This window comes from Dipodomys ordii, unplaced genomic scaffold (assembly GCF_000151885.1).
Source record: "Dipodomys ordii isolate 6190 unplaced genomic scaffold, Dord_2.0 Scaffold235, whole genome shotgun sequence".
NCBI classification, from domain to species: domain Eukaryota; kingdom Metazoa; phylum Chordata; class Mammalia; order Rodentia; family Heteromyidae; genus Dipodomys; species Dipodomys ordii.
The window spans coordinates 191,469-204,946 of record NW_012267451.1 but is presented as its reverse complement, the minus strand read 5'-3'; the positions used below and the strand labels follow the sequence as shown (position 1 = coordinate 204,946).

Here is a 13,478-nt window from a genome sequence, read left to right as displayed (position 1 = left end):
ATCAAACATTGTTGCCTCCTCTTTTGTTTCCCCTTCCCACCCCTTCGAATCTCCTCCTCATGCCCCCTTCACCCATTCCCACCCCTTATTGATGAGATCCTATGTGGTTTGGGGATGAGTGTTATGTTGAATTCACAAAATGAATTTGGTAGTGATTTTTCCCTTTATAATTCATTGAAGATTTTTCCCTTTCTAATTCATTAAGAAAGTGAGTTCCTATTTGAAGACCTTATAGATTCCTGCTGTGAATGTATCTGGGTCTGGGCTTTTCATGAATGGGAGGATTTTATTGCCATTTCATTTGTCTGAATTGTTATTGACTAATTAGATCATCACCTGGAACTGGTCCTCCAAGGATGGAATCCCATATGAGGTACTCACAGATTCCAGAGAAAGTTTTGAGCTGGGCTGCAGGAGTCTTCTTGAGGGGCCTGTGTGTCTGAATGTGGCAGTCTCTATCTTCTCTGACTGTTTCACCCTACACTGGTCCTGTGGTGTCTCTCCTCCTTTGTGTTGTTTGCCTGCAGCAGAAGCCTCTCGATAGGGGTCCCCAAGCTGATTCAGATGTCTGCCATACTTTACCTCCTGTGTTTCTAGGGTTAGTGTTTGTGGTGTGATTTTATTAGCATCACACTGTTCTCTGTTTAAGTTTGGACTGGTGGCACTTCAGGCATGTCCTTCTGGTTCTGCCTGGGCTGCCGGGAGAGGAAATGGGCCAAGGCTGCAGCTACTCTGCAGGGTTCTGCATGCTGTCTTGCTGTCTTCTGATTCTGTGTTTCTGCTGTGAAATTTCTTCTGTATTTGAATGAGTCTCTGTCTGTTTAAAGTTTGATCAGTGTGGATCTCTCGAGGTGAAGTGGATGCAGGGAATCTAAATAGCTCTTTTGTCAGACACAGCTAAGTAGTTTACCTGTGATGATGCCACAATCTTCCAAGAAGTGTCAGTTCTGCCTATGAAATGCATCGTTAAGGTATTGATCAGATTTTTCTAGTGTGTTGATGATGGGCTATCCTCTGAGATATGCTTTTGTTGTGTGCCAATGGAGTTGATATTTTATGAATTCTTCACATTGAGTCCCAGAAATGATTAAATTTCCTTTCTTATCTCTCTCTTCAAAGAACTCATAAAGACTCATCAATGAATTTCCCAGTTTCCTTGGGTTTGAGTATTTTCTGTGATTCATTTGTGTTCACAGGACACAAAGTATACATTCTTGTGTATTGTTCATTTTTATTAATGGTTCTTTTTTGAGTTCTGAAAAACTTAACTTTAGCATTTCATGTAAGAAGGGTCTAGTGACGATACATTCTCTTAATTGTGCTTCTCTGGGAACATCTTAATACTTCCTTCATTTCTACAAGATAGCTTGGCTAGGTGAAATACTCTTGGTGGATAATTTAGATTGTTTTTATCTTCAGAACTGCAAACATCTTCTTGCCATGTTCTCTTGACTTACATGGATTCTACCGAGATGTCAACTATAGTGCAAATTGGTGCCAACCTATGGGACATGGTTCCCATTTCTGTTATACTTTAGAGAATCATCGCTGTATATGTATTTCACTTATTAGTGCTTCATGCAAACATAGCTTGAGGTAGATATCATGTTAAAAATGTTGACTATCCCTTCATCTTTTGGTCTTTTAGTTTGTGTGCATCTCTACATTTGCTTTTTTGGAAAATACTCTCGACAACTTTTGACAAACGTTTTTCACTCATCTTCATTCCTACATTTTATTCCTCCAAATATGGATGTTCAATTAGATTTTCATCAAGGTCACTATTTTTTTTGCTTAGAATATTTCAAAATATGATAAACGTCCATTGTGATCACTTCACATATAGCTACAGTATACATTTAAAAAGTTCCTTTCATTTTTATTTTCAATGTGACTTCTTGTTTCCTTTTAAACAATGCGGGTTTATTTCATTATATTGATTTCTTTAGAATGTCCTCACACACTTACACACAAGCCTACTCACATATCATTGCTCACACAAACAGGACACAAAGAAAGAAACATACACTGATCATCTTTGTTTCTGTCCACTGGTTAATTTTCAGTATCTCACTCTAAATATTTTGGGAAGAGTGCAGTGATCTATGCATATTACATGGAGCCCTGGGACAGGGATTTCCATACAAAGGTTACCTATCAATCTCTCCTCAACACTCATATCATGGGTTCCTCTTCCTAAAATGAGTTCCTTAAAATTGTTTTGCTACATGAATGAAAGTAAAATTCCCCCCTCTGATATTTCAGCTCTTTTTCTGGTTGTTATCAGTAAGAGCTATTCAGTGTGTCTGTGAGCAGAGCTGGCTATAGAATGATTAATAATTGAAACTTTGCATATGAATATTACTCTTAATTTAAACATTCATTAGTTAGCCTGACCTGCCAAATAAACACATAACATAAACTGGATTACTAAAAACACAAAAATTATTTTCAATAGAGGTGTAGCTAGTTGCTCTAATGTAAAGGCAATACAGCATTTGCTGTCTCATGATAACTGAATCCAACAGACAAAAGCCTTTTGCTGTGATGCATGTGGTAATAGGGAAAAACAAACTCTCCCTTGACTTAAATAAGTATCTGAATCTCATTCATGACAAATGCCCTTCGTGTCCTTACCTCATTCTATATGGAAGCATAAGAGACTGCATTTACATTCCATTCTAATTGGAGTAATATTTGAACATATTCATTGACAAAAAGAAAGCATTTAATGTATCAAAGCCTTAAGTTTTGAAATACTCCTCCTCAATTTATTCACTCATTATGCAGGTTTATCTTCAAGAACTATCAGTGTGTTTTGGCCTTGGCTTTTGCTATTGAGGAGATAAACAACAACCCTGATCTTTCACATAATTTAACTCTGGGATTTGATATCTACGATGATCACTTCAGACCTTGGACAATGTTTAAGAATCCTTTCATTTGTCTCTTTGGGAAGTACAAGATTCCAAACTTCTCCTGTATGAGAGACAGCAGGTTTATAGCAGTACTTACAGGACCATCAGGAATAACATCTGACCAGATTGGGACATTGCTAGGACTCTACAGATTTCCACAGGTGAGGGTGGGAGGTGTGTAAGGTTATAAAAACATCTAATTTGGTGGTATTTCAGGTGTTAGAAGAGAAGGATGGGAAAAGACTATTCATGAATGCAGCAAATTTTGTGGCATGTCATAATTACTCAAAGGTAGTTGGAAATGTATCTTTAGACAGTTTGAAAAACTGACAGTGTAAAAAATGAATACCATGCATATCTTGGAGGAGCAGAGTAAGGGTTAAGGGATAATTTCAAAAGAATAAGGAATGGATGAGTGGGGAAAATCAACATAATATTCAAAGGGCATGTGTGAAAATGTAATTAGACGAGTTTGGGAGTGACTGAAGTTGATATAGATGAGAAGAGTTGATGGAAATAGTAACAAATATCAAGAGACAATTTGCAAGTCTGTTGATATGTTGTACAACTATTCAAAAGCAATTAAATAATTTTTTTTCAAAAACTCAAAACCTACCTCTACCTACTTCAACTGGTTCTTAACAGACATCAAGACTGAGATTGTGATGGATGGCAATCTTCCCATTCATGGACTGTCCAATTTTCTTTCCCTTTAGTTTACCTTTGGGCCTTTTGATCATGCCTTGAGTGACCATAACAAGTTTCCTTCTCTCTATCAGATGGCACCAAAGGACACATATATAGGCAGTGCCATGGTGTTCTTACTGCTTCACTTCAGCTGCAGCTGGGTGGGACTGTTGTCTACACAAGATGAGGATGGTGCATGGGTTCTTGCTGAATTGAAAGAAGAGATGGCCAAGAACAGAGTTTGTGTAGCCTATGAGCTAGTGATCTCATCCCAAGATGTTTCACATGTATTCAAACTCACAGCAGTTCATGATGAGATAAACCTAGCTTCACCAAGTGTTTTCTTCATATATGGTGATAATGATTCACTGCTAGGTTTAATGGTATTGACTGAGAAAATTATTATACATGGGAAAGTTTGTATCATGAACTCACAGTGGGATAAATGAGATATTTCATGCTAAGCTCATTGCATGTACGTCTTATTTTTACACATCATCATGTAAATCTTTCTGGATTCACAGATTTTGTCAAGACAGGTAAGCCTTCTAAATATCCAGAAGAGATTTTTCTTGCCAGGCTGTGGTTTCTCTCTTTTAATTGCTCTGATTCTAACTGTGTAACATGGGACAATTGTCCTCTTGATTCCTCTTTGGATTGGTTACCTGGGCATATATTTGAAATGACTATATCTGTAGACAGTTACAATATATACAACGCTATTTATGCTGTGGCCCAGCCTCTCCATGAGATGCTTCTTCATCAAACAGAAGTTCAAACAATGGGAAATAGAAAAGGAACACTACCTTCCTCTGCTAAGGTAAGTTTTCTATGTTGGAGTACAAACACCATGAGATGAACACTTTCTATAGTGGTTTCTTACTGTATGTAAATATTTCTTTATATATTCATGTATTTCTGTATATATATATATATATATTATTTGTTTACATAGACACAGCTATATATATGTTTGTATTCCTATGTCATACATATTATGAGTGCTGATATTAATATTCAGTATTTGAAGTAATTGTCTCCAATATTAAGCTTTTTCTTTTCTATTATCAGAAACTACTGGAAGTACAAAATTAAACAAATGTAGATTTACATTTAAAACATTAAATATTTCATGTGCTTTTCAAAACTCTATGCTATTATTTATGTCTCAGTGTTTTTGATGCATTGTAGACATGTGTAGATATGCTCTTAAGAAAACAACAGGCCAGTTGTTTTTTCCCCAATTAGTTGGTTGTCTTTCTAGATTGGTTGCTATAGCTTTAGCAGTGCAAAACTTCTTATTTTAAGGTAGTCCCATTTGTCGAGTCTCTCTCCAATTTGTTGTGACCCTGGGACTCTGTTCAGGAAGTTCCTGCCTGTGCCTATAAGTTCAAGTGCCTCTCCTAGGCTGTCCTGCAGTAGTTTCAGAGATTCAGGTTTAATTTTAAGGTCTTTAATCCATTTTGAGTTGATGTTGGTGCATGGTGATAGGCTGGGGTCCCTGAACCAGTGGTTGAAGAGGCTGTGTTTCTTCCACTGTATGTCTTTGGCTCCTTTGTCAAATATCAGCTGACTGTAGGTATGTGGTTTTATTTCTGGATCTTCTATTCTGTTCCATTGGTCTTCGGGTCTGTTTTTGTGCCAGTACCATGCTGCCTTTGTTATTATGGCTCTATAGTAGAATTTGAAGTTCGGCATCAAGATCCCTCCCACGTTGTCTTTTTTCCTAGAATTGTTTTATCTATTCTAGGTCTTTTGTTGTTCCATATGAATTTTTGGACTGTTTTCTCTATTTCAGAAACGAATGTCATTGGGATTTTAATAGGAATTGCATTGAATTTGTATATTAATTTTGGCATTATTGCCATTTTCATTATATTATCTGCTTATCCAAGAGCATGGAAGGTCTTTCCATTTCCTGTTTCTTCTGTAAGTTCTTTCTTTAACTTTTTATAGTTTTCATTAATTAGTTCTTTTACATCTTTGGTTAGGTTAATTCCTAAATATTTTATTTCTTGGGAGGTTATTGTGAATGGTGTTGCCTACTTTATTTCCCTCTCTGCTTATACATTGTTAGAGTACAGGAAGGCAACTGATTTTTGTGGGTTATTTTTATATCCTGTTACTTTGCCAAAGTGATTTATGATTTCTAAGAGTTTGGAGATAGAGTTTTTGGATCATGAAGGTATAGTATCATGTCATCTGCAAAAAGGGATAGTTTAACTTCTTCTTTCTCTATACAGATCTTTTTAATGTCTTTTTCTAGCCTTATTGCCCTGCTAAGGGTTCCAGGACTATATTGAAGAGGAGTGGACACAGTGGGCATCCTTGCCTTGTTCCTGATTTTAAGAGAATTGGTTGTAGCTTTTCCCCATTAAGTATAATATTGGCTATTGGTCTGTCGTATATGGCTTTTATTGTTTTAAGGAATATTCCTTCTATTCCTATTTTCTCCAGGGCTTTTAATATGAATGAATGTTGTATTTTATCAAAAGCCTTTTCTGCATCTGTGGAGATAATCATGTGATTCTTGACCTTGGCTTTGTTTATGTGTTGGATTACATTTATTGATTTACATATGTTAAACCATCCCTGCATCTCTGGGATGAAGCCTACTTGGTCATAGTGTATGATTTTGTTATGTGTTTCTGGATTCTGTTAGCTAGAATTTTCTTAAGGATCTTTGCATCTGTGTTCATTAAGGAAATTGGTCTGTAATACTCTTTTTTGGTTGGGTCTTTGCCTGGTTTGGGGATGAGTGTGATATTGGCATCATAGAATGAATTTTGGATAGTTCCTTCCTTCTTTGTTTCTCTAAAGATCTTGAGGGGTATGGTTATGAGTTCTTCTTTAATGGTCTTATAGAATTCTGTTGTGAATCCATCTGGTCCTGGGCTTTTCCTTGTTGGAAAACTTCTGATTGCTTCCTTTATCTCATTGTAAGATATTGGCTTTTTTAATTGATTTACTTCATTACTCTGTTGGGGCAACTTGTATTTCTCTAAAAATGCATCAATTTCTGCCAGGTTTTCTTTTTTTAGAGAGTATAACTTTTGAAAATAGTCCTTTATAATTGTTTGGACATCTTGAGTACTTGTGATTTTTCCTGTGGCATCCCTGATCTTGTTAATTTGGGTTTCCTCTCCTCTTTTCTTAATTAATCTTGCCAATGGTCTATCAATTTTATTTATTGTTTCAAAGAACCAGCTTTTTGTTTTGTTAATTTTATCTTTGATGTTCCGATTCTCTATTTCCCTAATTTCTGCTCTTAGTTTGATTATCTGGCTCCATCTAGTAATTTTAGGTTCCATTTTTTCATGTTTTTATAGCTGTTTTAATTGAAACATGAGAATATTTACTAGGTCTGTCTCTATTTTCTTGATGTGGGCACTGAGGGCAATAAATTTGCCCCTCAGATCTGCTTTTGCTGTGTCCTACAAGTTTCCTTGTGACATGTCTTCATTTTTATTGAATTGTAGGAACTTTTTAAATTTCTTCTTTAATTACTTCTGTTACCCAGGTGTTGCTTAGAAGTGTGCTGTTCAATTTGCATGTATTTGAGTAATTTCTGAAGTATTCTTTGTTATTGAAAACTAGCTTGATTCCACTGTGGTCTTATAGGATACAGGGGATTATGTCAATCCCCTTGTATTTGCTTAAGTTCCTTGGATGAACTATGATATGGTCTATTTTGGAGAATGTTCCATGAGCTGCTGAGAAGATTGTGTACTCTGTTGTTTTAGGGTGAAATACTCAGTAGATGTCAGTTAGTTCCACTTGAAGGATGACCTCACTTAATTTGGTAGCTTCTTTGCCAATCCTCAGGTTGGTAGACTTGTCCTTTGGTGAGAGTGGGGTGTTAAAGTCTCCAAGTATTATTGAGATCTATATTATTCTGTAAGTTTGAGAGTATTTGCCTAACATATTTGGGTGCTCCAATGTTTGGGGCATATAAGTTGATAATGGCAATATCCTCCTCTTGGATTATTACCTGTATTAATATGTAGTGTCCTTCCTTTTCTTTTTGTATTGATTTTAATAAAAAGTTTGTTTTGTCAGATATCATGATAGCTACTCCTGCTCTCTTACTGGGTGCATTTGATTGGTAGATCCTTTTCCAACCCTTCACTCTGAGTTTATTTGTATGTTTGGCTGAGAGGTGGGTCTCCTGAAGGTAACAGATGGATGGGTCATGTTTTCTGATCCAATCTGCTGTTCTTTTTCTTTTGATTGGTGAATTAAAACCGTTAATATTAAGAGATACTATAGAGAGATGCATCGTGGTCCCTGTCCTTCCCTGTTTTCCTAAATTTTTCTTCTTCCCTTTCCTCCTGTGCTTGCTCAGTTAGACTTCTATTAATGCCTGTCTGGTGCAGATACCCATTCCTGGTTGCTTTCTTCAGGTTGTGTTCCCCCTCTTAGTATTTTTTGTAATGCTGGCTTAATGTTTTGTATTCATTTAGTTTTTGTTTACTATTAAAAATTTTCAGTTCTACATCTAATGTGAATACTAGCTTCGCCGGGTATATCAGTCTGGGTTGGCAGTTATTGGCTCTCAGGACTCATATGGTACTTTCTTGCACTCAGTTTCTGTGTGGAGAGCTCTGCAGTGATTCTATTTTTCCCCATTTTTAGTATAGCTCCTTCTTCATTTTTGCTGCATGTAAGATTGTTTCCTTATTATTCAGATCTATCAATTTTACTAAAATGTGTCTAGAAGTGTTTCTCCTGGTATCTTCCTTGTTAGGCATTTTGTATGCTTCTGTTATGTAGGGAATATGTAGCAGATAAATGGATCGTGAAAATGTGGTATATATACACAATGGAATTCTATGCCTCCATCAGAAAGAATGACATTACTCCATTTGTCAGGAAATGGAAAGACTTGGAAAAACGTATATTAAGTGAAGTAAGCCAGGCCCAAAGAAGCATAGATCCATTGGTTTCCCTTATTTTCAATAACTAGTATATGTCTGAGACAAGCAGAAAAGGTCAGATAAGGTGATGATAGGCAAAATGAACCCCAAGATAAGGATTCAATTTTTTTCTTGAGATTATTTCTACAATATTTATAAGATGATTTCTTTGTTGTTTATATGTCCCTTCTCCACCTTGCTTTCACTGTACTTGATGTTGGTATAATTTGTGAAGGGGAAGGGAAAAAAACAAATTATTTAAATAGGGATATAGTTGGACCCATTGCAACAATGAGATGTACAAGTCGTTATGTCGAAAACAAACTTAACAACTTTGGTGCAGTGGGGGGTGAGACGGGGAGCAGGGAGGATTGGGTGGGGGGCAGGGGGAGGATGGGAAGGGGAAACAAAAGAGGAGGCTACAATGCTTGATAAGAAATGCACTCATTATCTTTCCCATCTAATTGTAACCCCTCTGTACATTTTTTCACAATTAAAAAAGAAGAAGGAATTGCTTTCCTGATTTCAGCTGAACTCTGCTCATTGTTGGCATAGGGAAAAGCCAGTGTTTTTTGAGGGTTAATTTTATAGCCTGCTACTTTGCCAAAGTTTCAAATCAGCTCAAGAATTTGGGAGTGCAGTCTGTGGGATTATTTTTTTTATTGTGAAAATACTGTACAGAGGGGTTACAATTACATGGGCAAGATAATAAGTACATTTCTTATCAAGCATTGTAGCCTCCTCCTTTGTTTCCCCTTCCCATTTCTGCCCATCCTGCTCCTGCCCCCACCCAATCCTCCTCTCCCCCCTCAACAAATGTTGTAAAGTTCATTTTCGACATAACGACTTATACATCTCATTGTTGCAATTAGTCCACCTGTATCCCTATTTAAACGAGGGTTAATTTTATACCCTGCTGCTTTGCCAAAGTTTTGAATCAGCTTGAGTAATTTGGGAGTGGACTCCGTGGGATTCTTTAAATACAAGATAATGTCATCTTTAGGTAGAGTTTTACTTCATCTTTCCCTATTTTGATCCTCTTTAAGTTTACACCTTGTCTCATTGCTGTACCTGGGCATTTTAATAATAAATTGAAGAGAAGTGGAGAGAGTGGACAGCATTATCTTGTTCCTGAGTTTAGAGGAAATGACTTATTTTTTCACCATTCAGTATAATGTTGGCTGTAGGTTTTTAATATACAGCCTTTTTTATATTGAGGAATGTACCATGGATTCCTAGTTTTTCAAGAACTTTCATCATAAAATGGTGTTGTAGTTTGTCAGATGCTTTTTCTGCATCTTTTTATAGTATCATGTGGTTCTAGTCCTTGCTCTTGTTGATATGATGAATTATATTACTTAAAACTGCTTTTATATGAGAGCTTGATTAGCCCCTGGCTTCTCCTCTGGATACTGCTGGCATTTTATGGTGTTTAAACTATGAGATATCAAAAGAGAGGTTATTTGCCTGGATTTGGTACATGTAAATTGACTCTCTTAACTATAATGCCCTCATAATTCAGTTGACAACTCAGAGACATACACTTTTTCTGCCATTTCACCATTCACATGATATGGCATCATCTCATGCAATCCAGTTGCATCATCCCAAATAACTTTCATGCAAATACTTTCTTGACATAGACTTTGGACAAATTACAACTAAGATAACTCCATCTCTGGGGTCTCACTATAGGTGTTTTGGATGAAATCACAGCGCCTGCAGTGAAGAAGGCAAATCTGAAAACATGTTTCTAACTTTTGTTTTCTCCTTGGTGCAGGGCTACTAATGCATAGCCCCGGTGCAGGGCTACTAATGCATAGCCCCTGGGAATAGTCTTACACATTACTTCTGAAGACTCAGATAGACTTTAATTATAGGTAAGCTATAGTGTGGATCTCTGTCAATAAAGACACATATGCACATATACAAAGATATAAGAATATCTGTGAAATTGTAATCCTCAATTCCAGCCAGAATTTCTGCTTGTCAGATGCTTCAGGAATGTACACTTTCACTTTAATAATTCTCTTTCTCCATCTTCCCCTCCCTATCAGGTCCTTGGCTGACACTACCTGCTTTTCTACAATGAAGCAGCGAGCACACATGGATGGAGATGTGATGGTAACTGGGATTATCCCCCTGTACACTTTGGGAATAGATCACAGTAACAGCCATGCATCTAGGCAAGAAGAGAACAAATTGTAAGTAATTTCAGATTTTATCTCTATTACTATTTTATTCTGAGCATGTTCCATGGGTGAAGGAACTCTTGGTGTGCACATCAACGATCTCTGTCTCCTCTATACTGACCTCCATCCTTATTGCTCCAGGAACAGCTCAGTTTCATTATTTTGCTTACATCTCTTATAGACTGATTTTCTGTATGCTGGAAGGAGAGGGCTCCATTTCCTTACATGTAGTTTCGCCTTTCCATATCTGTAAGCTCTTTACTTTTCTGGAAATACCTGGATCTCCTCCATTTCAGCTGTCACTGTTGAAAATGAAGTGGCCAGTCACTGATTTCATGCCCTAGAACAGGCACAAACACACATACTAGTGTGCACACACACTTATATACAGTCACACATTCTTAGTTTACACAAGCAGTTACTGTTCCAAACTATGTATTTTGGTATTGTTTCATGTCAGATATGCTCCACCACCCAGGGCTACAAGACAGCTCAGCATTATTTCATGTGATTTCTTGTGGTAGAATTTTATGTTCCCAAGACTAGTTCTTGGGAATATTCTTCAAGAATAGACACAATTTGCACATGCATATTCTTGAAGGTTTTTTTTATCTATACTCAGAGTTTCACTAATAAGTGTTATACTAAAAGAAAAAGAGAAGAAAAGAAAAATGATTGCACAGAACTTCAAGGAATTCTCTCAAACTATCTGATTCTTATATATAAATACATATATATATATATATATATAATATATAAAATTATCTTTATCATTGGCCCTGGTTTTTAATTGCTGGTATGAAAACTATCGCCAGAGGCAGCTGCCCACAATTGAGAGCAGAGATCTCAGGATAGGAATTTATCTCTTCTGTGCTATAGATAATACGTTGATTCATTTATATGTCACTGACGTGTTTATCTTTCTTACTTTCATTCTGGTACTGGGAACTCAGGACCTGTGGGCTGTTCCTGAACATTTTTGTTGAAGGCTAGTGCTCTAGCATTTGAGGCACAGCTCCACTTCTGTCATCTTTTCATAGTTAAATGGAGATAAGAGGCTCACTGATATCCCTGCCCAGGCTGCCTTGAAAACATGATCCTCAGGTCTCAGCCTTATGAGTAGTTGAGAATAAAGGTATGAAGCACTACTGTCTGGCTTTGCTTATTCTTTATATTCCATACTATTTCCCCATGTTTTGCTGAGTTTCACTCTTTTAATTTTCCAGAATATATTTAAGTACTTCTGTTAAGGTGCTAATATAGACAAGTAGAGTAATATAGTTTTAGGTGATGGATGTTTCTTTGCTAAGCCTAGATACAAATAAAGTCTGGTCTAGGTTGATAACATATTATGTATGCTATAGACTCCAGATAGAATTTATTCACTAAGGTTTTCTTGTAGACAATGAGTGCACTGCAGTTAGACATCAGTCATCAGTAGGTGAGAGATTTGATTCATGTCTATGCCCACTGAGGTTAGATGATACTTGCCAATTTTGATAAAATAGGGTGCTTTTGCCAAGAATCTGGTCCAGGTTGTAGTTCCACACTTCATATCACATACTTTGATTATATTCACTCTCTTGTTTATAAAAATTCCCATATAGTGTCACACATCACTTTTCCCTCCCATATCTCTAATTTCTTCTAATCAGTTTCACTTTACTGAGATAGCTAGGAATAAGCCACAAGTGATTGACTTACTTTTGAATCCTGCATGCAATTTTATCTCAAAACTACACTATTCCACCTCCACTTGTAGCTTTTTGTTGCTTGATAGAAGATAAAATATGGCATGGACTATTCTCAGACAGTTTGCTTTGACTGAGGATGTTTAGCTGTCAGTTTCTTTTTTTTTTTTTGTCGGCCATGGGGCTTGAACTCTGGGCCTGGGCGCTGTCCCTCAGCTCTTCATCTCAAGGCGAGCGCTCTACCACTTGAGCTACAGCGCCACTTCTGGTTTTCTGGTGGTTTATTGGAGATAGGAGTCTCACGGTCTCTCCTGCCTGGGCTGGCTTTGAACCGCGATCCTCATATCTCAGCCTCCTGAATAGCTAGGATTACAGGCGTGAGCCACCAGCGCCCGGCTGTCAGCTTCTTCTTTAGGTAGGATTTCAGGTATAAGACACCAGTAGAGATACTTTTAATTTCTTGAATATCTCCAAACTTTAATTTTTATATGCCATTACCAAAAGTACAAGTTTTCTCTAGGTTAATGAATAGTTAATGGGTGCCCAGTTTGCCCAAATGATTGAATATCCTTTATCTGTTATGATTTTTATTTGTAATTTTTTTTTACATTTTAATATATATTTTTATTGTAATGGTATTGTACAGAGGGGTTACAGTTACATGAGTAAGGTAATGAGTACATTTCATCACAAATTTCTGTTCCTTGATTGGATTTTTTTCGGGTTGTTTTTTGTATTAAGATAACCTGGGCTAACTGAGGGTTCCTTTTCATAAGATTTTGTTTTGCCTTTTTTTATTTCTGTGAAGGAAATAATATAATTTTCATTTACTATGACTACTCTCAGAATAATTATATATACTTTTTCCATTTATATATTATTCTCAAGGTGATATACATGGAGGTTTTATTTACATAAATAATGTAGTGAGTACATTTATTGTCATCTTTGTTAACCCTTTCCTCAATTTTCTCCTATTTTTCCCTTTCCCCCAAACCCCCACCAGGCTATACAGGTCAATTCTAACATTGTCTGGGTACATCGCTGTTACATTTGTTCTTCCTCAGCAATTTT

At 36.7% G+C, this 13,478-nt stretch overlaps 1 protein-coding gene across 1 annotated transcript in view; it reads left to right on the top strand.

Moving 5' to 3' along the window:
• LOC106000692 (vomeronasal type-2 receptor 116-like) overlaps positions 1-13,478 on the top strand; it is a 50,930-nt gene that overhangs the window by 20,553 nt on the left and 16,899 nt on the right. Inside the window, exons 5-7 of the mRNA XM_013035980.1 lie at positions 2,791-3,079; positions 3,635-3,861; positions 10,579-10,725. Coding sequence (XP_012891434.1) covers positions 2,791-3,079; positions 3,635-3,861; positions 10,579-10,725 — 663 coding nt within the window. The remainder of the gene's footprint in view (positions 1-2,790; positions 3,080-3,634; positions 3,862-10,578; positions 10,726-13,478) is intronic.